Source organism: Chaetodon trifascialis, chromosome 4 (assembly GCF_039877785.1).
Source record: "Chaetodon trifascialis isolate fChaTrf1 chromosome 4, fChaTrf1.hap1, whole genome shotgun sequence".
Lineage (NCBI taxonomy): Eukaryota > Metazoa > Chordata > Actinopteri > Chaetodontiformes > Chaetodontidae > Chaetodon > Chaetodon trifascialis.
Genome location: NC_092059.1, coordinates 877,855 through 903,958, shown reverse-complemented (window position 1 = coordinate 903,958; position 26,104 = coordinate 877,855). Strand labels below are relative to the sequence as shown.

At 47.4% G+C, this 26,104-nt stretch overlaps 1 protein-coding gene across 1 annotated transcript in view; it reads left to right on the top strand.

Annotated features, from left to right (window-relative positions):
• patj (PATJ crumbs cell polarity complex component) overlaps nt 1-26,104 on the top strand; it is a 76,205-nt gene that overhangs the window by 19,580 nt on the left and 30,521 nt on the right. Inside the window, exons 18-28 of the mRNA XM_070960199.1 lie at nt 2,389-2,598; nt 2,674-2,736; nt 6,740-7,048; nt 7,539-7,659; nt 7,849-7,912; nt 8,682-8,759; nt 8,946-9,017; nt 9,221-9,398; nt 9,706-9,816; nt 10,724-10,777; nt 11,104-11,203. Of these exons, the coding sequence (XP_070816300.1) occupies nt 2,389-2,598; nt 2,674-2,736; nt 6,740-7,048; nt 7,539-7,659; nt 7,849-7,912; nt 8,682-8,759; nt 8,946-9,017; nt 9,221-9,398; nt 9,706-9,816; nt 10,724-10,777; nt 11,104-11,203 (1,360 nt within the window). The remainder of the gene's footprint in view (nt 1-2,388; nt 2,599-2,673; nt 2,737-6,739; nt 7,049-7,538; nt 7,660-7,848; nt 7,913-8,681; nt 8,760-8,945; nt 9,018-9,220; nt 9,399-9,705; nt 9,817-10,723; nt 10,778-11,103; nt 11,204-26,104) is intronic.

Below are 26,104 nucleotides of genomic sequence, written 5' to 3'. Positions count from 1 at the left end.
CCTCCAGTCCAAACTGGAGAAGAAAAAGTCGTCTTCAGGGAGCTGCTCTGTGCTCGGGGACGCCGTCACGCTGAGAGAGACGAACGCAAACTGTGGACAGGAAGTCGAAGGACCGCTGCTGTATGAAAAATGATTTGTACTGGAGAGCTGAAACTTGCCTTCAGTGGAAGAAAAGAAAGGCGGACTGGGAGCGAAGTGATGGCGACTCTTTGGCCTTAAAGAGCACGTTGACGAGGTGAAGACAGGAAGTGATTCTGCTCGTACGATCAGACCTCAGAGACTCTCAAAGGTCTCGTGTTTATAATAAAAGTACGAAGTCTAAAGTTCACAAACACTAAAAATACTTGGAGTTTATTTCAGTCTGGTTCTTCTGGCATCTTAAGGTCCTAAAAACTTTGTGTAGACACTCTGCAACCTACATATCCAAAAAAACAAAAAGCCTCCTCATTGTTTTGCCAACTGTGGAAACATTTCACTACTTTTGGCAAAGTACATTTTTAATTTCAGTATTTTTTCCTCACACTTTCTCCTACGTTTCTCATGTCTCCACTTTTTGACAGCGGAGGCCTTTCTTTTTCCGGAGGATCTTGTAGGAGTGGAGGACTTGAGTTCTGACTCCTCACCACCTGTAGCCATGTTGTTGGGTCTAAAAATACGAGCCGCTTTGTTCTGAAGCCTGAATCTTGGCACGGCAGCTGGAGCTGCAGCGCGGCGATGCCCAGGGTTCAGCGCAGGGGAATTCACACAGCGTACATCTGCTGGAGAGCAGCTCAGAGAGTCTCCGAGGGCCGCTCGTCCCTCTGGTTAATGGACGGAGCAGAGACGGGGGCTGTGTGTCTGTCCGTCCTGTGGACAGGACAAACTGACCTCCAGACTTCTTGGATTATTTGAAACTTAAGTTCAAAAAGATGAAACAGATGCAGACAGATGTTCGTACTGATATCTGCGTCTGTCCGTCCGTCCATAAGACACTGGACAGTACTTTAGAAAAATGTCCCAAGAGGTTTCAGGAAAACTCGTCCTTTAGTCCATTGGTGGTATGTGGACAGCAGGTCAGCTGAGCTGAAGATGGTGGAGGAGCACTGATTAACGTTTGCTCTGATCAGCACCAAATAATCTGTAAAACTGAGGAAATGAGGGACATGAGGCTGCTCTGGACTCAAACTCACCGACGTCCAGCGTCTGAGACGTTTCTGTCCAGCTTGTTTCAAACCTGCAGTCCATCAGATCTTCACTTTGCCTTGTTGATGTTCTTTCCTCTGAGGACCAGCAGTGTCTCCGTCCTCTGGGTCAAAGCTGTCGTCAAACAGCCAAAGTGACGTCTCTCTGTCCTGACGCCTTGAGAGAGGACGCTCTGTCTTTCAGAGCTCACAGGTCCTCGTCCTGGCCCTGCAGACCCTCCAGCGTCTCTCAGTCTTCAAAGAAATGGGGACGGACGAGCGCTCGGAGCTGAGGACTCTGCTCAGTGTCTCTGTCGTCCACCGTCATGATGATTGATCAGGTTCAGGATGATTCGTGGCCCTGAAGCTGGAGCGTCGTGATGTCAGACGTCCAAACGCTTCAGATGCCGTCCTGATGTCTCTGAATGTGAGCAGGACCGAGTGCTCGTCACATAGTCTTTGTCCACCGTCCACGTCTCGTTTCAAGCGTCTCGTCACCTCTGCAGCGTCTCTGCTCGTCCTCCGTCAGACGCTGAACATGTGTCGTTTTGTCCTTCTGTTCCTCTGCAGTCCGTCTGTCTGTCTTCTGAGTCTTCTTGTCTTGTGTGGACGCCGTGACCTTTGACCTCCGTGCTGTGGTTTGTTGTGAGGTCAGATGTTTGCGGGTGGAGCTGTCCTCTCCGTGTTTGTGTGTTTCGATGGGTCTTCTGTCATTTCTCTGGTCTCTGTCTCCCCCTGCTGAGAGACAGTCAGTCTGAACGACAGCTCTGAGTGTGTCTGTCTCTCTCTGACCGTCCCTCCTGAGCTGAGGGATGACTGGGGGGACATTTGTTCTATGACGTGTCAGAGGCGTGAAGGCAGCCTGTCTTTTGGTCCAGTTTGTCCTCTGACAGGTTCTGGTGGAGCCTGTCCAGGCGTCTTCAGCTTTAGTTTCAGTGTGTTTGTCTGTTTTTAACTTTTCACCAAATAAAAAGAGAAAATTGACTTTAACTTGATTTCATGTCGAGTTTTGAGGCTCAAAATCAAAATGTTCAGTGTGAGCTGAAGGTCCGTCCTCCTCTGACGGTCACAGGACGTCTCACGGTCGCTGTCTTAAGCTGTCAGCAGGTCCAGGTTTGACATGTGCCCCGCATGTGGTCTGTTTTTCTCCTGTCTCTGCTGGCAGAAGCTGAATGCACTCTCAGGAAGACGTTTTGGACAATGAATTGTCCTTTACCTGTCTCTTCAGGACCCGCTGGATCCCGGCCGGTGCGTGATGGTGATTCGTTCTCTGCTTCCCGGCGGCTCGGCGGAGCGTCACGGCGGTTTACTTCCCGGAGACCAGCTGGTGTCAGTCAACCACACCCACGTGGACCTGCTCAGCCTGAGCGAGGCCGTGGACGTCCTGAAGTCTGCCCCGCCTGGCACGGTCCGCCTGGGCGTCCGCAAGCCTCTGGTGGTACGTCCTCACTCCTGGTGTCTGAGTCCACTCTGAAAGTTTGATCCAAGTCTGACCTGAACCTGGTTTGTGTAGGTGGAGGGAGCAGAGAGGAGGACCGAGGCGTCTCTCAGCAACACACAGCTACCTGTCCCAAAGGTAGCACGCACGCACGCACGCACGCACGCACGCACGCACGCACGCACGCACGCACGCACGCACGCACGCACGCACACAGCATTTGATGAGCACTGGACTGTATGTCCACTCTAAAGAGTCTGTTTCAAAGCCAACAATCATTTTACAATATTCAGATTGTTTCCTCGATTTTGTCAACTCTGTCTGTCTGTCTGTCTGTCTCTGTCTGTCTGTCTCTATTTGTCTGTCTCTATCTGTCTCAGATGCTAATCAAGTCAATCCAGACTAATTGGACCATTAAGATTTTCACCTCTTCCATGATTCCTTTGCTCTTTGCTCTCCTCCTCTCTCTCCCTCTCTTTGTCTCTCCACCCTCTCTCTCCCTCTCCTCCCTCTCCTCCCTCTCTTTGTCTCTCCTCCTCTGTCTCCCTCTCTTTGTCTCCCTCTCCTCCCTCTCTTTGTCTCTCCTCCTCTCTCTCCCTCTCTTTGTCTCTCCACCCTCTCTCTCCCTCTCCTCCCTCTCCTCCCTCTCTTTGTCTCTCCACCCTCTCTCTCCCTCTCCTCCCTCTCCTCCCTCTCTTTGTCTCTCCTCCTCTGTCTCCCTCTCCTCCCTCTCCTCCTCTCCCTCTGTCTCTCCTCCCTCAGCTCCTTTCCTTACCTGTGTTGGTGCAGAGCTCAGGTGAACATGGCTTCCAGCCTTTTGTCTCTGAATGTTGGTAAATACGTGGCAGCTGAGAGGAGCTCAGACACGGCGTCTGGTAACTGGAGACGAACGTGTGTCCTCTGTGTCCGCTGTGTTTTTGAAGGCTTTTACTGTGAAGCAGCTGCAGGCGTGCTTCCTGTCGTGCTGGTGAACTTCACTGCAGACTTCATGATGGTTTGTGGGACGTTTCAGTGGAGAACCACATTTACAGGAGATGAAGGTTTTTCCTGCTGACGGACAGACGGCAGGGACTGAAGACATCGTCTTTGTGCAGAGACTCATCAGTGGACTCTCTGACTTCCTGTTGACACGTCTCTCCTCAGGAGGTCACTCTTCTTCTGTATTCAAAGATTTCTTTCTTCTTCTGTTTCATCTCTCCTCCTCTCGCCGTCTCCTCTCTTGTTCCTTCGGCCCTCTCCTCTCTTTCACCTCCTTCCGTGCTTCTTTTGTGCTCCCCTCTTTCATCTCCTCCTCTCTCCTCTCTTTCACCTTCTTTCACCCTCTCCTCTCCTCTCCTCTCCTCTCCTCTCCTCTCCTCTCCTCTCCTCTCCTCTCCTCTCCTCTCCTTAATCTCTCTTCTCCCTCCTCTCTGTCTCTGTGAAGCTGCTGACTCAGCTGGATGGCTGGATGGTGTAAAGTGCTCCATCAGCTCAACTAGCAGCATCTCTCTCTTAAGTGAGCTGGGGGGGGGGGGTACTCTGAGGACACTTTAGTCCTCCAGCATCAGAGTACACTCAGTACTGCAGTACTCACAGTGAGTACTCGTGCAGCAGTGATGTGGAGCTGCTGGCGGCTCATTGGCTCAAACCTCCGGCAGGTTTAGTTTTCTCTGCTGTGAAATCATCGTTTGTTGTTTTCAGCGTGGAAACGTTACAAACATTCAGCCTGAGTCCTCGTCTCCGCTCTGACGCACTGAAGTCAGTCCCTTTAAACGTCCTGAAGCGGGCGTCACATTATTCATCTGAATGAAACCTTCCTGAATCACCTGCAGGTCTCGTCTTGTGGCCTTGTGTGTGTGTGTGTGTGTGTGTGTGTGTGTGTGTGTGTGTGTGTGTGTGTGTGTGTGTGTGTGTGTGTGTGTGTGTGTGTGTGTGTGTGTGTGTGTGTGTGTGTGTGTGTGTGTGTGTGTGTGTGTCCAGCAGAGCGACTGAATGGACGAACACTCGAGCTGTTTTCTGCTCAGACTTTGTTTTGATGAATAAATGAAAGTTTGTCTCAATTCAACTTCTGACACATTTTGTCTGCAGACGTTATTTTCACACAAGTACCTGCAAGATAATCACACGTCTGATTTTTAAAGACGCGCAGCAAGATTATGAACAGATAACAGTCGTCTGTCTGTCTGCCTGTCTGTCTGTCTGCCTGTCTGTGAGCAATATGTCTCATTAATGTCCTGCTGTCTGCAGCTCTTAGCCTTCATTTCTAATGTTCAGAGTACACATGTGAAGCACCAGTGCAGTACTCTGCTGTACTCCACTGTACTCTGCAGTACTCTGCAGTACTCTGCTGTACTCTGCAGTACTCTGCTGTGTCCCGCTCTGTCTGCCGTGGTCGTCCTCTGCCGCTCTTTTATTTCCTCGTTTATATGCAGCCCATTTGGCTGAAGAGGGTTTTTCACAGCCCACAGGTCTCTGATGGCTTTCCATAAAGACGGCCGGGTCGACGCTGTCGCTTCACCGCCGGATCGTTCTCTGTCACGCCAGCCCGCTGACCAGAGAGAGACCCCGTTACACATCCACACCTCGTTAACTTTTAGAGGTCACACGCAGAAGGAACGAGCTCGTGCTGTAGTTACAGGCTGCGATCACATTATTCTGATCGGCCCTGCGCTGCTGCGACGGCGCCTCAAACCGACTGAAACATGAAGACGAGAGCGCGGCCGGATTTACAGCCAGCAGACGGCAACGCGAGCGGCAGCTGCTGTGAAAGAAACACTGTGTGTCCACTTCAACTGCTTTTATCCTCCATTTCATTGACTTTACCCACTTTCAACAGCTGACTCCAGAAACATTCACACCTCCTCTAACAGCTGAGCTGACGTGTGTTCAAAGCCTGATCCACCTCGCTGAAAGGTTGAAGATCCACATCAGAGTCCATGTGACCAACAGACGACCTGACATTAATCCTAAAACTGCTTCTGAACACGCTGAAATGTTGAATGTGAACACAATGTGCAGGTGAGCGAGCTAGTATTAGCATTAGCGGCCTGAAAGTGAGACCTGAACCCAGCCAGAACTGACCCAAAGCTCCGTTTTTACTTCAGTGTGCTGTGGTCAGTCAACTCGTCCATCAGTCAGTGCTTCTGGGTTTCTGGTTGTCGGTCAAGCAGTCAGTCACCATTTCTCAGTGTTTGCGCAGTAAAGCAGGTCCAGATCTCAGCACCTTCCCCTTCAGAGCTTCAGGATCTGAGAATCCTTCAGTCCTACAGTCGGTGTAGTCTGAGGGTTCGAACCCACGGCTGAAGCTGCACGCCGCGCCGCTCTGCAGTCCGCTGAGAGTCGACTCGTCATCTCCTCTGTCCTCATCGCCTAATGGCAGAGATATTAAATGACAGCGTCTTTAAATCTTATGAATATGAGGCCAGGCAGTCACGGCCAATACACATCAGTCTGCAGAACATCCTGTTAGCGTTATGAGCTCTCTGCCGCTGCCGCCGTCTGCTCCTCACCTCCATTATACGGCCGTGATGGGCCGGCTTCCCGGGCCCAAATTAAAAGAAGAGGAGCAGAGTCCTTGACGATGAGGCTTCGTCGATGGGAATTAGCCTAAGTGTTGTCATTAATATTTCCCTGCGCGGGCTAATGTCTGCGTCGTAACGTTAAGAACAGGATCTCCCCTCAGTATCTGCTGAGGAGGCTCTTTGGGGAGTTGGAGGAAACCTTTATGTGTTCAGAGATGAAGGCTAATGTTCAAAGTAAGTCGAGTTTTAGATTTAGTGGGAGCTGCGGTTTTACACTGAGGAGGCGCAGACAGCTGGGAGCTGCTGGATCCCTCCTGCACTGACTGATTCACTGACACCTTTCATTTACCTGTCGATCAGGTGATCCGCCGAGCCGCCGCGCGACGACTGACAGCAACGCTTTTATCTTTTCAACTTCTCCCGGATTTAGTTCTCAAATCTCGCCTGACTCAGCATCAAAGTCACGTTCTTCATGGCTTTCACATTCAGTTTAAAGAGTGAAAAGACACGAAGAAGAAGAGGAAGAGGAAGAAGAAGAGTCTACTCCTCAGCTCTGACTTGTGTTCCTCCATCATCATCATCATAGCTATGACCCTTGACCTTCTTAGTCTTGATGAATGTTCCTCTGTCGTGTGTTTCAGGGGTTCGGTGACGGTTCCATCCTGCCAGAAGACCTTCAACAAGACGAAGAGGAGGAGGAGGAGGAGCCGGAGCTGATCCTGGATGGAGGTCTGCCTCGCTACACCTCCTCCTCTGTGACCTCTGACCTCCTGCCCGTGGATGAGGGCTGGGAGATGGCCGTGGACGAGGAGGTGGAGGGAGGGAAGGAGGAGAGAGCGAAGACGCAGGAGAAAGTGGAGGAGAGCGTGGGCTCTCTCCCCAGGAGGCCCCCTCCATCGTGGGAGGAGTGGAAGCTCAGCTCCTCCGGCCGGGCCAGAGGAGCAGAGGAGGTGAGGCTGTGGAGCTCATCAGAGGCAGACTGCTCCTGATCTGCTCCTGTTTGCACCTCCTCCATGTTCACCTGTCAGACTCACCTGTCTGTTTTCACTTCCACTCTCATTCATTTGTTTCTACTTTGACCTTTTTTGATTTCTGTCACAGAAGCTTTTCATTTCCTGCAGATGTTTCAAACTAAAAGCCCAACAGGAAGTGAGGGATCCACCCTCTGAGTTAACGAGTCGTCTCATCCAGACTCATTTGAACAATAAAAACATGAGCAGTACTGCAGCTGTTTCAGGAAGTCACACAGCTGGAATCCCTGTCAGCTTTTAATTTGAAACACTCGAAGGAAATGTGAAGCTTCAGTGACGGCAAATTAACGGCAATCAAAAAAGCTCAAAGACTGGAAATAATCAGAGTGAAAACAGTGAAGTGGATGTTACTGAATTCACCACATTGTACTACATCCATCCTTTGATTCGCACTTCGTTTGAACTGCAGCAGGCGGCGACCTCTTGGAGGAGCGAGGAGCAGGAGGAGCTCAGAGAGAGAGAGGAGGAGGAGGAGGCCCTGCAGAGATCAGACCATGAAAGCATCGTGTCTGCAGGAAACCTGCTCCTGGGTGAGGAAGAGTCTGAAGCTTCGTCACAGCAGAGTCTGAGTGACGCTGGTTACTGCGTTTGAAATACACGAGCACACGACACGGAAGTACACACAAAAACACATTCAAATACCCAAACGCAGTAATGAGGAGTGATGTACAAACTGTGCGCGTGTGTGTGTGTGTGTGTGCACGTGTGTGTGTACGCAGGTTTCCCAGACTCCAGAGACAGCGAAGCAGACTCTGAGCTCACGCTGACAGACACCGACACAGAGTCAGTACCTCCTCCGTCTCCTCCTCCATCTTTCTTTTCCTCCGTCACCTTCTTTTATCTCCTCCTCCTCTTTGTTACTTTCATTCACTTCAAAGGGCTTTTTTTCATGAGAAGCATCATGTCAAACAAACATGTCCAACTTAAGTCCAATAAGTAAAGAGGAGCCAAAGTGCCAACAGATATATGAATATAATACATATCTAACATATCTGCATACATACATACATACATATACATATATATGTGTGTGTGTGTGTGTGTGTGTGTGTGTGTGTGTGTGTGTGTGTGTGTGTGTGTATATGTATATGTGTATGTATATATGTATATGTATATACACTGTATGTTAAACAAACAAAAGAATAAACACAGGTGGAAAATTATATATAAAAATGTCGATACTGCTGTTAAAATAAGTGAGAGTATTGAGTGTTTCTTGTAAGAAATAAAAAAAAGATGTCCTCGTCTGTCCTCATCTGTCCTCGTCTGTCTTCCTCTGTCCTCCTCTCACCTCCTCCGTCCGCCTCCTCTGTCCTCCTTGTCTGTTCCTGGTTGTTTCACAGTCCTGTGTCGCCCTCTTCTGGTTGAATGTGTCATAGCATCTTGGTCTAATTCGTCTGCATCAGTCTGTAAATTTTACTTTGTAACATGAACTGAATTTATTTTTCAGAACCAACGTCTTTATTGATTCTCTTTATTCTCCAGTTCTGATGTTTCCATCATGAACTCAGTGAAGAAGACGTTTGTTGTTTGTTGTTTTCTTTCTGTGGAGGTCGATCAGGATGATTGACATGAAGAGGAGGAAGAGGCGGAGCCAGGGAGGAGCCTCTGTACCAATCAGAGGTCAGAGGTGAGGGATCTGCATCACCTCCAGCTAGTTAGAAACAACCTCTGTGCTAACGGTGTGACTCACTCTGTGTGTGTGTGTGTGTGTGTGTGTGTGTGTGTGTGTGTGTGTGTGTGTGTGTGTGTGTGTGTGTGTGTGTGTGTGTGTGTGTGTGTGTGTGTGTGTGTGTGTGTGTGTGTGTGTTCACAGTAATCTTCCAGAAAGAGAGCAGGGGGAGGGAGAGGAAACACCTGCTTTCAGTCACTGGGGGCCGCCCCGCAGGTAACACACACACACACACACACACACACACACACACACACACACACACACACACACACACACACACACAGACACTGTGGTGTCCTGATGCTGTGACGCCAGGTGTCCCAGGATGGACAGTGGTGTCCTGCCTGAGATGATCTGCAGAGTGAGGGACTGTCAGTGTTTGTCTGGGGGGTGATAACCAGTCTGTGTCCCTGCAGGGTGGAGGTCTGGCCTGAGGAGGGCCAGTCATTGGGTCTGAGCATCGTGGGAGGTCGTCATGTCATCAAGCGTCTCAGGAACGGCGAGGAGCTGAAGGGAATCTTCATCAAGCAGGTTTTACCGAACAGCCCTGCAGCCAAAACACAGTGTCTGAAGACTGGAGACAAGATCCTGGAGGTAGGGCTGGGTCTAATACCTGGACTACAGCTGCAGTCCACGCTCCTCAGCTGTAATGATGGACGTTAGTCTGTGGGTGACACTGAGCTCCCCTGCTGCTGTCGCTGTTGACTCGTGTCGTATTTGGCTTTAGGTCTGCACAGGTGTCCAGGTGAAGGTGGAGCCGTGAAAGAACGGCTGCTTTCAAACAAACACGGTGTTCACGTCTGATGCCTCATTCTGATTTTCAGCAGGTGCTTCAGTCTGCAGTGTCACACCTGAGATCGTGATCCAGTGTTTGCTGTCATGTCTCAATGTGTGTGCGCAGGTGTCAGGTGTTGACCTACAAGCTGCCAGTCATGAGGAGGCGGTCAGTGCCATCAAATCAGCTCCCAGTCCTGTCGTCTTCATCGTCCAGAGCCTGTCAGCTGCTCCACGGGTACAAACACACACACTCAAGCCCCATTCAGACGGGACGACAGTACGGGAGGAGGCGAGGAGCAAAGCCACCGTGCTCCTCGTCTCTTAAACCTCGTGAAGCTGCAGGATCTGGTTTGTAACAGACATCAGCAGACTGAGCCTCCTCAGGGGGGCGCTAGAGAGTCTAAGTGAAGGCAGAGATGCTGCAGGAGTCCTAAGTCAAATGTTAACACACAGATACACAGAATCAGTGTGACTTCACTTCCTGTTTAGATTCATCCACAACAAAGCTCCAGAAATCAATGTAGAAACGAAAGAAGAAGACTCTGCAGAACTTCACTGAGAATCATCCTGTTTTTATGGTTTCTTCAGCATCACAGTGATCCAGTGAGTCTGTGCAGCCTGTTTACACTGCTAGCAGGAGCTGCTAACAGGAGCAGCTAGCAGGAGCTGCTAGCATTTGCAGCTAACAGGAGCTGCTAACAGGAGCTGCTAACAGAACAACAGAACATCTGAGGAGCTTTTTCTGGGTCTTTCTCTCCTGATGGATTTGATTCTGCTCTCGCATTTGTTCCCAAGTCAGTCTGTATGTTCATGTTAGCTTGTTAGCATCTGTCAGAATTGCACAACAGTTTTGACTTCCTCTGTTTTCACACAAAAGTCCAACTGATCTGATGTAAAACTCTAAAAAAAGTAGAGAAACAGCACAGCGAGGCTCCAGCTGGGCTCTAAATGACGAGCCAGCTCACAGAAACCGCTCACACACACCTGGGTTAAACTGATGGAAAATCAGCCCACCTACAGACCCAAATCCAGTCTGAATGGGGTTTAACACACACACGAGTGCACACACAGATTACACAGTAATGTGATACACACTCAAATCTCACAGAGTGTGTGTGTGTGTGTGTGTGTGTGTGTTTCAGCCTGTGTCTCTAACAGCTGCCAGCTACAGTAAACACAAAGCAAAGAGGACTCCGGTAAGAACAGGAACTTCCTTCCAAAACAAACTAACTCTGAGCTCTGAGGACAGACGGTCCTCCGTCTGGAGCTTCACCTTCAGCACTAACAAAACCAGAACAGGCTCATGATGTTCTGAAAGGCCAGTCCCACTGTGAGTCCTGTAGAGTCCAGCAGAGGGCAGCACACCGGACTGAGGTCTCAGTCTGGACTGTAGGGGGCGCTCATACGTCCCACAGCCATTAAACACAACACAGACTGAAGTTCACTCCGCTGACGTTCCAAACACAGACAATGACCATGTTTGTTTGTTTGTTTGTTTGTTTGTTTGTTTCCACCCCTGCAGCAACCAGCTGCAACCCTGCTCCCTCTGAGACAGCCCCCACCCTACAGACCTCCCAACCAATCAGAGCAGGAGCTGAACTCTGACCTGGAGCAGGCCAAAGGTCAGTAACACACACACACACACACACACACACACACACACACACATATCAGAGTCACACTCTGGCTGTGTTTTACTGCACTCTGGCTGTGTAGTACTTTTCTAGCTGTTGCTGTTTGCTGTCCAGCCTGAAAACTTTAAACTTCACTGCTTCTGTAGCTCCCTTGTTCTGCCTCTGGGGGGCAGTATAGCTCAGTGCCTGTACTGTGGATATTTCAGGCATGTAAGTAGAAGAGTACAGCTGAAGGATGAATCTGGCTCAAAGAACAGGAAACTCTTTGACGTTGTTTGTCTTCGCCCCTGTTGGCTGTAATGAGCACAGCGGCCTGTGGGGGGCGCCGGCGCCCTGCAGACTGTTAACCTCGAGCTCGTCTCCTAACTGTGACGCTGACAAATGAGCAGCCAGAGCTGCAGCTTCTTCTCTGCTGGACGGCAGAACAACGTCATGTTAATGGAGTTTCTGGCAGCGATTTGTCCAAAACCAAACCATCAATATCCACACACACACACACGCGCACACACACACACGCGCACACACACACACACACACACACACACACACACACACACACACACACACACACACACACTGCCTGTGACTGATTACAGTTTGATGTATGTGTACCTTCCATAGTGCAGTCTTCTTCCACTCGTCATGAATCGTTCCTCTTTAATATTTTGCTCAGGTTTCTGCTCGGCTCAGTTAAGAAACTTGTTTTTTTGCATTTGTACTTTCTGTGATACTGCAAATGTCCACAAGCCCTTTGACTGTGCAGATCCAGGGTCAGATCCACTATTCAGATTTTCCTGTGTGTGTGTGTGTGTGTGTGTGTGTGTGTGTGTGTGTGTGTGTGTGTGTGTGTGTGTGTGTGTGTGTGTGTGTGTGTGTGTGTGTGTGTGTGTGTGTGTGTGTGTGTGTGTGTGCGCGCGCGCGCATGCGCGTGTGTGTGTGCGCGTGTGTGCTGGCTCTGATCTGACTCATACAACTTCTGACAGTCTGAAAGTGCCCGTCTGCCAAATTTGGAAGAGAGGCAGTGTGTGTGTGTGCGTGCGTGCATGTGTGCGTGCGTGTGTGTGTGTGAGCGTGAGCGTTTAATGGTCTCCCGCCAAATAGCAGCCAGTGAAATTAGTCTCTCTCTCTCTCTCTCTCTCTCATATAACCCAAATTGTTAATTAATTATTAACAATCAGCTGTGTATACTTATTTACTTCATGTGCTGGGTGACATGTGGATTAATCAGCCGTTTCTTCCTCTTTGTTTGATGAAGACTACCGTAAGTAGCTGATTCAGCAGAACACAACATGAAGCTGTGTGTTTGGAGGTGTAATATATTTATATTTACGTTTTCAGTAGGAACCAACAGACAGAGAGCCACAGACAGGAAGTCAGACAGGATGACGGAGACAGACCAACATGTTGGTTTGGTGAAGATAAAAACAACATGTTGGTTTGGGTGTGCACGTGAGCTCTGATGATAAAAGAAGACGTTTAATTCCAGCAGTCTTGTCCTGTAAACATGATTTATTTATTTCAGGGTCAGAAAAACTCATCTGTCACCTCGAGTCTCTTCCTCGTCTACTTCCTTTCATAAAGAGTACAAAGAGTTTGTGTCTGTGTTTAGTTTAAGTCACTCGATCATTAGAGCCGAAAACAAGTGACAGCACCTTCCTGTGTGTGTGTGTGAGAGAGAGAGAGAGAGAGAGAGAGAGAGAGAGAGAGAGAGAGAGAGAGAGAGAGAGAGAGAGAGAGAGAGAGAGAGAGAGAGAGAGCCCTTTTCCAGATTAGTTGCTTGAAATGAGGGAAAAAAGTAGTTGTCAGGCAGTGGTATGTTGTCATGTGATAATGGTATGTTGTCACGTAATAGTGGCATGTTGTCATGTGATAGTGGTATGTTGTCACATGACAGTGATATGTTGTCACGTGATGATGGTATGTTGTCACGTGACAGTGATATGTTGTCATGTGATAGTGGTATGTTGTCACGTAATAGTGGCATGTTGTCATGTGATAGTGGTATGTTGTCACGTGATGGTGGTATGTTGTCACATTGTCACGTGACAGTGATATGTTGTCATGTGATAGTGGTATGTTGTCACGTAATAGTGGCATGTTGTCATGTGATAGTGGTATGTTGTCACGTGATGGTGGTATGTTGTCACATTGTCATGTGATAGTGGCATGTTGTCATGTGATGGTGGTATGTTGTCACGTGATGGTGGTATGTTGTCACATTGTCACGTGACAGTGATATGTTGTCATGTGATAGTGGTATGTTGTCACGTAATAGTGGCATGTTGTCATGTAATAGTGGTATGTTGTCACGTGATGGTGGTATGTTGTCACATTGTCACGTGACAGTGATATGTTGTCATGTGATAGTGGTATGTTGTCACGTAATAGTGGCATGTTGTCATGTGATAGTGGTATGTTGTCACGTGATGGTGGTATGTTGTCACATTGTCATGTGATAGTGGCATGTTGTCATGTGATAGTGGTATGTTGTCACGTGATGGTGGTATGTTGTCACATTGTCACGTGACAGTGATATGTTGTCATGTGATAGTGGTATGTTGTCACGTAATAGTGGCATGTTGTCATGTAATAGTGGTATGTTGTCACGTGATGGTGGTATGTTGTCACATTGTCACGTAATAGTGGTATGTTGTCATGTGATAGTGGTATTTTGTCACGTGATAGTGATATGTTGTCACGTGATGATGGTATGTTGTCACGTGACAGTGATATGTTGTCATGTGATAGTGGTATGTTGTCACGTAATAGTGGCATGTTGTCATGTGATAGTGGTATGTTGTCACGTGACAGTGATATGTTGTCACGTGATGATGGTATGTTGTCACGTGAGAGTGATATGTTGTCATGTGATAGTGGTATGTTGTCACGTAATAGTGGCATGTTGTCATGTGATAGTGGTATGTCGTCATGTGATAGTGGTATGTCACGTCACGTAATAGTGGTATGTTGTCATGTGATAGTGGTATTTTGTCACGTGATAGTGATATGTTGTCACGTGACAGTGATATGTTGACACGTGACAGAGGTATGTTGACATGTGATGGAGATATGTTGTCACGTGATGGTGGTATGTTGACATGTGATGGAGATATTTTGTCACGTGATGGTGGTATGTTGTCACATGATGGTGGTATTTTGTCATGTGATAGTGATATGTTGTCACGTGATGGTGGTATGTTGTCACGTGATGGTGGTATGTTGTCACGTTGTCACGTGATAGTGGTATGTTGTCATATGATAGTGATATGTTGACACATGACAGTGGTATGTTGACATGATGGAGAAATGTTGTCACGTGATGGTGGTATGTTGTCATGTGATAGTGGTATGTTATGTGATGTAGTATGTTGTCATGTGACTGATATGTTGACTCGTGACAGTGGAATGTTGACATGTGATGGAGATATGTTGTCACTTGATGGTGGTATTTTGTCACGTGACAGTGACATGTTGATACGTGACAGTGGTATGTTGACATGTGATGGTGGTATGTTGTCATGTGATGGTGGTATGTTGTCATGTCACGTGATAGTGGTGTGTTGTCATGTGATAGTGGTATGTTGTCATGTGACAGTGATATGTTGTCACGTGATGATGATATGTTGTCACGTGACAGTGATATGTTGTCATGTGATGGTGGTATGTTGTCACGTTGTCAAGTAATAGTGGTATGTTGTCATGTGATAGTGATATGTTGTCACGTGACAGTGATATGTTGACACATGATAGTGGTATGTTGTCACGCTGTGAAATAATAGTGGTATGTTGTGTTGGTGGTATGTTGTCACGTGATAATGGTATGTTGTCACGTGACGGTGATATGTTGACACATGATAGTGGTATGTTGTCACGTTGTCAAGTAATAGTGGTATGTTGTGTTGGTGGTATGTTGTCACGTGATGGTGGTATGTTGTCACGTGACAGCGATATGTTGTCATGTGATGGTGGTATGTTGTCATAACACTGTCATCAGGAGAAGAGCTAGTAGAAGAGCGATGCTGGTTGTGTCTCATTTAAATCAGAATCTCCTCTGGAGCAGGTGAAGCGTGCAGCATCAGTTACCCTGGAGATGTAGCTATACGGTAAACATACGTGCTAACCCATCAGTCTTCTTTCATGTAACGCAGTGCAGCGGTCCAAAGAGACACAGTCCTTAGCAGGACAGTCCACATGCTATCTGGGTTAGCGTTATACATAGCACTTAGCACAGCTCAGCTGTTTTTTGGGTTTACACCTCAAACAACCGTTAAGTGGGTCGCTGCGTGTCTCAGCAGGCACACATACACACACACACACACACACACACACACACACACACACACACACACACACACACACACACACACACACACACACACACAGAGTAAGTCCCCACAGTGTTGCATGAGGGGAAAACACTTTTTTTTCTGTTTTGATTTTGAATTAGTTTTCCAGTTCAGAGAAGCGACTGTAGACCAGAACTGAACCTCCACAGTGCCTCTGCAGTCTCCTCAGTGTTCAGACTGAACTGGTTTAAACTGGGATTAGTGGGTTCAGAGTGTGTTCATCTGATATTCTGTGATCCAGTTCCAACAGTGACCCTCGACCAGCCTTCAGTTTCTGTTCTGAGGTTTGAAGAGGCGTCACGTCTGTTTATTACAGATACGTTACATAGTTCTACCTCAGTGTCCCTTTGACATTCCCCAGTTTCCTCCCAGTATCTCAGACTGTCTCATAGTGTCTCAGAGTATTTCAGAGCGTCTCAGAGTGTCTCATTGTCTCAGTCTCTGTATGTGTGTGTTGTACTTTAAGCCGACATTGCCTCAGTGTGTTAATGTGTGTGTTTCTGTCTTTGCAGGGCTGGTTTGAACCAGCAGTCCTCTGTCCCGTCTTAGGCCTGTTTCAGGACAGAGTGGAGGACGTCTTTATGTACTTTTTCTCCTGTTGACTCTCTTCGGTCTTGCCTTTCTCTGGATTTTGGGGTTTTTCTCACTGCCTCTGCCTCCCTCTGGTCTGGGTGCGTTTGGTTTGGTTTGGTGTGTCTGAAGTGGGGGAGGCTGTTTTTTTCTGGCTGCTGGTTGGAGGGTTGGTTGTTTGTGGGAGGAGCTTATTTGCTAATGGTTTTAATGGGGTTTGGTGTTGATGAGCTGATTGGTGGCAGATGTTTTGTTCCTTTGACTGAATGAATTTGAAATGTGGAGATCTGATGATCTGATGAGTTATTCTGATCGTACTCAGGTCCAAATAACTTCTGTACTCTGGACTTCTGAACCAACTTATTTGTCTTCTGGTTTTCTTTTCATTTCCTTGATGAATGAGAAGAATTTGTAAACCTTGAGGCTGTCAGACGAAGCCGCTCCGCTGCAGCAAGTAAACATGATGTTCACCAACTACAAGCTGATAAGTGCAGTTTGACCTCTGGTGATTCATGCAGCACAAAGAGTCTGAATTCAGTCAGATTTATCGACCAAATCCCAATAATTCACACTTAAAAAAACAAAACTGCTAAAAAACTGAGCGGAGGAACTGAGAGAAGGTCTGCAGCCTCCATAGTAATTAAGATCAGAAGACAAATCAAATGAATTACTGATTCACACACGATTATATGATCAGGTGAGCTTTGATTTGGAGAAACATGGTCTGTGATTTAAACTTGAAACTTTAATGGAGAGATCAGAAAGTCATTATCTTGATCTTTTGCATCTGTGAATCCTTTAAAATTCAACTTCTTAGCAGATCTTTACTAAAATGAAACAAGACATTTTGATTTGGAAATTAAGAGGAAATCTTGTGTTTGATGTTTGAGCTGCACTTGAAGCTGATTTCACTTTCACTCAGTTTTTCTCTTTATAAAGTTTGACTTTTAATGACAGCAGATGTGACAAAAGTGCCAAAATAAACCCGATAGCTTGTTTTTCTGAATAAAATTCCTGTTATAACCAAAATAAAGTGAAGTCTCTGGCAGATTCATGATGAATGAATGGATTAATTAATCAATTAATGTCCACATTCTTCAACGTTTTCAGTAAAAAGAGGCAGAAAAATCTTCAGATTGGCCGTAGGAGGACTAAAAGGGGGTAAGGTATGTACATGTGAGGGATGAAGCCTCTGTGCTCCAAAGCTCTTCTTCATGGCCTGTGGTCGTCTTTTCTGCCAGCTGCCTGGTTTTGTGAGCTGATGGAAGACAGCAAACACACATTTCTGAAATGTATGGGCCTGAAATCGGGTGCAGTTTCTGAGGAGAGCGGGTGTGAGGGCTGTTTTACTGCAGCCTTGCAGCAGTTTGACAAAAACAGGATGAAGTGGCTTGTTTGTGTCAGCGTGTGGTCCACGAGGAGGAAGCAGAGCCCCCCCTCACTTCTCTGAGGGTGATGAATTTGTGATGCGCTGATCATCGCTGCCTCTTCTTCTCCTTCGGCTCGTCTCGTTTATGTTCCTGGTGAAACATTATATTGGCTGCTGCAACAATAATAAATGATTCAGTTCAATTCTAGATGCTGTTTCAGGTTGTTTTTCTCAGAGCAGAAGCAGCAGCGGTGTAAATATCTAACATCTCTGCAGCCTGGAGGCTCTGCTCAGCCTCGGCTGTCTGACGCGCTGCAGAGGATGTCGTCATGTGGCTGAACATTTTCTCATTTTCCTTTTCACTGAAGAGCTCGTAAACAAAATAAGGAAAAGCTGAAATATCTCCGGGCTTTATGGCAGAGGTATTCAGCTCTCTTTGGACCACGTGAATCTCAGAGTTTGAGATCCTGCGTAAGTTCTTTCACTTCACCTGTGATTCAGGTGTATCAGTGTTATCTTTTGATATCTTGTAATTAGCTTGTTTGAGTGCTGCACTACAGAGACTGTGGTTCATAAAAAGCATGACTGTTGTTATAGAGCGTTGAAACCAGTGGTTCAAATGTGGAAGTGTGAAAGGTTTGTCCTGAGGGTGGCGCTGGAGGTCAACTAACGCTTCGTCCTCTGTGCCGAGGCCAGTTAAGCTTTACGTCGTCAGACTTCATCAGTCACATCTGTCTGTGTGCTGTGTTCTGAATGCTGAAGGTCTCACATTAGCATTCGTTAGTTAGCATTCAGGTCAAAGCAATGCCAACATTAGCATGCTAGCGTCACGTACATGGTAATTTTAACATTATGTTACGCAAATGTCAGCTCTTTTATGGGTGTTAGCATGTGACACTTAGCATGTTAAAGTGTATTCAGTTAGCATAATAACATTAGCATGCTTCATCAGCAGCAGATCAAGTCAAATAGGTCTCGTTGTGTCATCATCCTACCGCCAGCTAGCACACATCCATGAGAAAGACTGCAGCAGGTGTGGACGTGATGTCTGCGGCCATGCAGGACGTTAGAGTCCACATACAGAAATAAATGATTGCTCAGTTTGTCATAGCTGCTAAACGCTCTGAGCAGCCGCTAACCTAAACTCCTGAGTCGACTGGAAAACGTCCAATGTGAACACAAGGCCAAACCGGACGGAGACATGAAACAATGTTCAGCTGCAGTGACACGTCTGCCTTCATCTGGACGACATTCACCTGAAGCCAGGTGGACGAGAGCCGCGTTGGATTCAGCCTGCTGGTGGATCAGCACGAGAGTGTGTGACAGCAGCTGCAGAGCTCAAAGAGGCTGAACCAAGAACACAGCAGCAGTGACACCTGTGTGTGTGTGTGTGTGTGTGTGTGTGTGTGTGTGTGTGTGTGTGTGTGTGTGTGTGTTCTCCAAAGGATTAGCAGTGTGTGTTCTGCTGCTCACACACTGATGGATGATTGACAGCTCTCTGAAAAAGAGGCAGCAATGCTTTTAAAGGTCGAAAGAAGTCAAAGAGGAAGAGGAGTGCGTGCGTGCGTGCGTGCGTGCGTGCGTGCGTGCGTGCGTGCGTGCGTTCTGCTGGTGTCAGCTCAGGTGAACATGTTTATTTCAGTCTGTTACTTCCTGCTGATCTCAGTCAGTCTGACAGATGAATCTAATCTGCTCTTTGGTCACTGAACTGGATCTTGATCTTGATTTGATGTCTTTGCTTCATTTCATGAGGACAAACCAAAGTGTAACTGACAACAACAACAACACCAACAACAACAACAACAACAACAACAACAACACCAACAACAACAACAACAACAACAACAGGATTCAAACTTTACACACAGAGTCTGACTCAAACCCATCGAACTTCTAAGCTAAGCTGCGCTAACCATTAGGAAACACTGGACAGCACGGCTGCTCTCTGAACCAGACGCTGGTAAGACCCCAGCACTGTCAGTCAGCTGACAGAGCTCTCAGCAGCCAATCAGGAGAGAGGATTTTTTTTGCCACAATGTGACTGTGTAAACACATTTATGTCCCCACAATGTGAGTAATACATGGGCACACACACACACAAACACAAAGAGCTAGTTTTTTTTTATCATCACAGTTGTGTGTGTGTGTGTGTGTGTGTGTGTGTGTGTGTGTGTGTGTGTGTGTGTGTGTGTGTGTGTGTGTGTGTGTGTGTGTGTGTGTGTGTGTGTGTGTGTGTGTGTGTGTGTGTGTGTGTGTGTGTGTGTTGCACAAGCCACTCGATTCCTCAGCTGCACTGTCCTTGACCTGATTGGTGTGGCCTTCTTCAGACAGCAACGCACACACGCACACACGCTCGCTGTGATGAGACAGTCCTGCAGAGTCCAATCAGAGCTTGTGATTTTGAGGTTGGCGGTTAAAATCCCAGACTGATGACCTCTGATCCTCCAGCTGCTACAGGAAGTCAAACTACACCTGATTTATTATTCTGTGCCAGAATCCTCACACACACACACACACACACACACACACACACACACACACACACACACACACACACACACACAGAGTCCTTTTTGAAGTTTATTAAAATCGCACTCGTCTCCTCCCTCAGGTGATACAGTCGTCCTTGAGAGGACGATGAATCCCTGTTTCTGTTCTCTGACTCTGGCCTTGTTTTCTGGAGTTTGCCTGCACTTGTTTTTGTGATGTCCTCAGGCTCCACCACAGGACACCAGGACCAGACCACATGACAACAGGACCAGACCACGTGACACCATGACACCAGGATCAGACCACATGACGACAGGACCAGACCACGTGACACCGTGACACCATGACACCAGGATCAGACCACATGACGACAGGACCAGACCACAGGACACCAGGACCAGACTGCTGACACCAGGACCAGACCACATGACACCAGGACCAGACCACAGGACACCAGGACCAGACCACAGGACACCAGGACCAGACTGCTGACACCAGGACCAGACTGCTGACACCAGGACCAGACCACGTGACACCAGGACCAGACTATGTGACACCAGGACCAGACCAGATCAGTTCAGATCTACTTGACATGGATCAGACAGACAGATGGAGAGCAGTGACATCACTTCTTACCCATCACCTCTGCACAGACAAGTTGTGAAAGATGGCAAGCTCTGATTGGCTGGGGTCCAACTGGTCGAGTCTCTCAGCGAGTTACACAATAATGACTCAATGACCGACTGATGTGATGCTTTAATCATTTCAGATATCATGCAGGTCGATTATTATGATAATCACACGTCTGTCCACACTCCGGTCCTGAGTGAGACATCTTTCAGCTGCAGGTGATTGACATAAAATCTGCTGTGGACGTTAATAAGTCCTCTGACTTTCCTTTAGTGCCGTCTCCAAGTCCACATTTGTGATTTCAAGTGAAATATCTCAAGAGTCTAACTAACAATAGCAACTGGTAACAACATGCTAAGCTAAGACGGTGATGATGGCATGTTAGCATTTAGCTCAAAGCGCTGCTGTGTCTGAGCCTCACAGAGCTGCTAGCATGGCTGTGGACTCTGGCTGTGATTGTGTTCTTAGAATAAATCAATCATAAGATCTTCTTTAACCTACAGTTTTAGTTGTGCTGCTAACGTCGCGCTGCTCACGTACTCGTGCTTAAATTAGTGTTGTCTCTTCTTTTTATAGGTGCAGCTTCTTCTCTCTTTGGTGTCACTTTGTTCAAAGTTCTCTGTGAATACAGTATAAATGTGTATCCACAGTCATTACAAAGTTAATTAAATCAGATGAAACTTGATTGAGCCAGTGGGGAAAGTGGGTCGTTGCAGCAGCAGCAGCAGCATCCAGTCACAGGACACAACAACGAGACGAGCAGAGTATAAATAGACACCGAGCAGAAGCACAGTTACAACATGTGAGGAAGACGATGGGCGTAAAACACTGAAGGCAGCAGAGCAAACAGACAGTGAGAGGATGGACTGTGAGCTGCAGGCAGCAGATGAACAATCTGAACTCTGACTGTTACATTCATGAGATGATGGAAGTGGAAAATGCTGGTTTTGTTTCTGTTGTATCGACGTCCTCGCCTGTTTTCTGCTGGATGACTTTCAGTGACATGTTTACCTTTACGCTCTGGTAATGTCCACAGTGTCTGCAGAGGACAGCTGCAGGCCGACAATCCTGAGCGTCACTTTTTACAGTGGAAACATCAACTTCTTACGCGCCTCATGAAAGAACATTTTCACGTTTTTATCCTAAATCCTAAACTGTTCTGAGAGCTTCGTGTTTGTACGAGTTCAGTGAACTCTGACAAGACTGCCGTGTGGGAAAGAGGAAAGAGGAAGATGATGATGATGATGATGGTAACATTAACAGAATAATATTCAGTTCACATCGTTTTTATTAAAGTCGTTATAGGTTTTATTTCAGTGTACTTCAGTAAGTCATTATTACAGAAAGACAAACGTGTGTCAACACGTCAAGTCACATGAAACTGAGACCAAACTTTGCTTTTGATTGAACTACACAGATGCTGAAATCAATAGAAACTTTGAGTGGAGTGAGAAAATGATCTAAACCAGCTGATTCCACTCATCGCTGCTCTGATGTCCTGAGCCGGTTAGAATCTGATGGATTAGTGCACATCGATCGATTGGTATTTCGCTCTGAGAAGGGTTGTCTGATGAAGAGTAGATTCACGGAGCTTCAGCACAGTCAGGCAACAGAGCAGCAGCAAAGCAAGGCACATTTCTGGACTCCTAAACGTTCCTGTCAGCAGCGTGGAGGCCGTGATCCGCCTCAGCACGTCATCAGCCGACCGCCGAAGAGCTGCAGGCCGCCGGCACAGGCGTCCACCTCCTCGGTCTCCATGCACCATCACCCCAGAAGACTCCATCACTGAAGAACAGACGTGATGAAGCTCAGCCCTTCTTATTCACTATGTGTGGAGCAGCCTGGAGATCGCAGTGTGACAAGACCAGACAAAAATCAGCTTTTCATCAACGCCACCATCCGCCATGTTGGGAGGAGAAACGTTTCGGCCTAAGAACCCGAAAACACCCACAGCGACACCTGGAGGTGGAAGCACCGCGGCTCGAGCCGGTTTCCAAATTACAGAAGAAATGATGAATGGAGCCACGTACCAGGACGTTCTTTAGAAGAATGTGTTAGCATCCACCAGGAGGACGATCCAAAACTCAAACCAACAAACATTTGTGGAGGAAACTGAAGCTGAGGATTCACCAGCTCCTCCAGAGCCTTCACCACGTACAGTCTGTGTGGAAGACCGAGCCTGAACCTGAACTCTGACAGAGGTCAGCTGCTCCACACAGGAAGCTGTCAGACACCAAGCGTCAAACAGTTAATTCATACATTTTTATGGAGTGTTGTGATTTCTGTATGACTCGATGTTGACGTCTCCTCTCAGCTTCAGGTGAATTTCTGCTTTGGAAATAGATCTGCGGCTAAATTCACTCGCTCTTTTCTACCATGAAGAACGGCAGAAGTCCTCTTGGGGTTCAGGACGAAGCTGAAATAAACATGTTTCTGTGTTAGCCGATGAGAAACATTAGCAACATTAGCTTGTTAGCTTCTCTCAAACACTCATTGTTCGCTGCTTTCACAGCTTGAGCACCGTGTTACTCCTGAGAGACTCCTTTCTTCTCCCTCCTTCTCTTTTCGCTCCACTGCTTCTCCCCAGCTCTCCTCCTCCTCCTCCTCCTCCTCCTCCTCCTCCTCCTCCTCCTCCTCCTCCTCTCTGTATTCAACTGCAGTGGTTTATCTGCAGTATCTCTCTCTAAAACTGTCGACCAGCTGCAGGTTTCAGCTTCCACTGAAAGTTAATTTACATTCAGAGTCTCGTCTGCCTCATATTTTACATTTTTATGTTTTCTTTCCTTCATATTCTGGTCAATCCACACACCCTCTTATCTTTACAGCCTCCGTTAAGGTCAATGACATAAAAAGCTTCATTTCCCACAGAGCGAGCACCCGTCAGCCAGCACGGGTTCACGGTTATTTATTTTTTCTGTCTCCTTCTGAGAGAAATAAAGTGCTGCGGCTCTGCTTTTTGCCAGCATTAGCACACCATGTGAAAGTGCACCGTAAGCATTAACAGTCGAGCTTCAATCCAGCGCTGCCTTCATCTGATTGGTCCTCACAGTGTATGTCACTTCAAACACACTGAGTTTGAAATCCCCACAATCAGTGGACTTTAAGGGGGGCTCAAATGAAAGATACTATGTGGTTGCATTCTGGGAAATGGAGAGTCCAGTGTTTGAGGACCCTAGCAGTCAGAAAATTTCTCGCTCTGTCAAACAGGTTTAGACCAATCACTTTTCAGTAGGTCTCATGAGGTGAAACACCAGACCTACGACATCGGGAGGTTAGCTTTGAGCTAAGTGTTAACATTAGAATGCTAACATGCTCACAGTAGCAACGCTGGTGTTAAACAGGTATAATGTTAGCATTCTGGGTTAGCATGCTAACATTTGCAATTTAGCACTGAAAGCGCCAAATAAGTATAATGTTTTATTATTGTTATTGTTATTATATATTTTTTTATATTATATAATTTGACACATTAAAATGGCGACCCGATGGTGGCGCCAGATGGTCCTTACAGCCCCGGTCCTCCAATTGAAATCAGGCGACGCTTCTCTGAGTTCAAATACTGAACGTGCTGCAAACTGGTCTGACAGGACAGATTTTACTGGTGTAATTAAGTTAATGGAGACAAGCCCAGTCTGCTGCTGGGAACCAGTTCAACACAGACCAGCTTCCATCTGGCTCTCTGTCCCAAACAGCAGCAGGAGAGCTGCGTGCGTGCGTGCGTGCGTGCGTGCGTGCGTGCGTGCGTGCGTGCGTGCGTGCGTGCGTGCGTGCGTGCGTGCGTGCGTGCTCTTAATTGAGGCTGCTCACTTGTCTCAGACGCTCTGATGGTTTGCTTTCATTTGATTTGTGAGTCATGTCAAGGCAGAGGGGACGTGCTGGTCTGAATGCTGATGAGGGGATGATCTAAGTGTGTGTGTGTGTGTGTGTGTGTGTGTGTGTGTGTGTGTGTGTGTGTAATGGCTATGATTTAGGCTACCTTCAGAGGACACTTTTCAGACTCGCCATCAGTGAATTGTGTGTGTGTTGGTGCGTGCATTCTAACTCTAGATTCCTGTCGTGCATGTGTGCGTATCCATAGATGTGTATTACACATGTATGTGCGTGTGTCTGCAAATTCACACAAACATTTGTGTTTCGTGTGTGTGTGTTGGATCAATAAGCTATCATAACAGAACAGTTGGCTGCCTGCATCAGCTCCCCACAGACCCAACACACTGCTCTGAATTACTGCATGTCAGTGTGTGTGTGTGTGTGTGTGTGTGTGTGTGTGTGTGTGTGTGTGTGTGTGTGTGTGTGTGTGTGTGTGTGTGTGTGTGTGTGTGTGTGTGTGTGTGTGTGTGTGTGTGTGTCTCTGTTTCCTGTCCTCATCTATCCCCCACCCCTCCTCTTTGATTGCTGCAACATTCACACACACACACACACACACACACACACACACACACACACACACACACACACAGTCATCATGTCTGTGTGTGTGTGTGTGTCATTTATAGCTTATGTGTGCTGAATATGCAAATCTTCAAAGAAATTGTTTCTAACGTGGGGGCTCAGGGTCTTCCAGGTCTTTCAGGGCCTCCATGAGCACTCGAGGGCTTCCAGGAGCATTCCAGGAGGTTCTCAGGATCTTCATGGAGGTGAACAAAGCTCCAGTCATGCTCTCGGGTGAGATCACAGTAATCCTTGAAGGGGTTTGAGGTTGTCCTGAAGGAGGTTTCACACGTGAGTGGAGACATTGAAGGAACCTGCTCTTCTTGAGGGCTTCTGAGGATATACTAAAGGTCTTACGGGGGCTGTGGACACCCGCATGAGAAGGTCAGATGGTCTGAATATGCAGATCTTCAAAGCAGTTGTTCCTAAAGTGGAGTTCTTGAGGAGGTTCCAAGGAAGTTTGAGGAGGTCATTTTGGACTTTTTCAGGTTAACCAAACATCCGGATCAGGGGGCTTTTTATCATTCATGAAGAGTTCAAAGGACACGTTGGAGTTTAGGGGAAAGTTGTGGTCTGAATATGGAAATAAAAAAAATCAGGACACCTTCAGGAAGCTCCAGGGGAACTTAATGGGGGTTACATGGTCACAACCATGCTCGGTGAGGTTGAATGAGGTGTGAGGATGATGCTGGAGGAAGCTTTACTGATCTTTGAAGAAGAAGAAGGATACGTCCCACTGAAGGTCCTCTATGGCTGTGGCTGGGACACCACTCAGCCAGTGGACCAGAAGAGACGTTCAAAGACCAGCTGAAGTCCTGAAGAAGTGTGGGCTCCATGCAGGACTCATGAAGAGTCATCATTGGACCTGATGGAGAGAAGAACAAGCATTTTTTAGCAGCACTGCAGATGTTTTGGTTGCATGGAAGATGGTGGCTGGAAGTCTCTCCTGTGACAGTGATGTCAGTAATGACATCAACCAGCTGATTGGTCCATGTCTGAAAGATTCTCTGTCATCCAGGTCACAATATGCAAGGGGGGGTTGGATCCGGGACA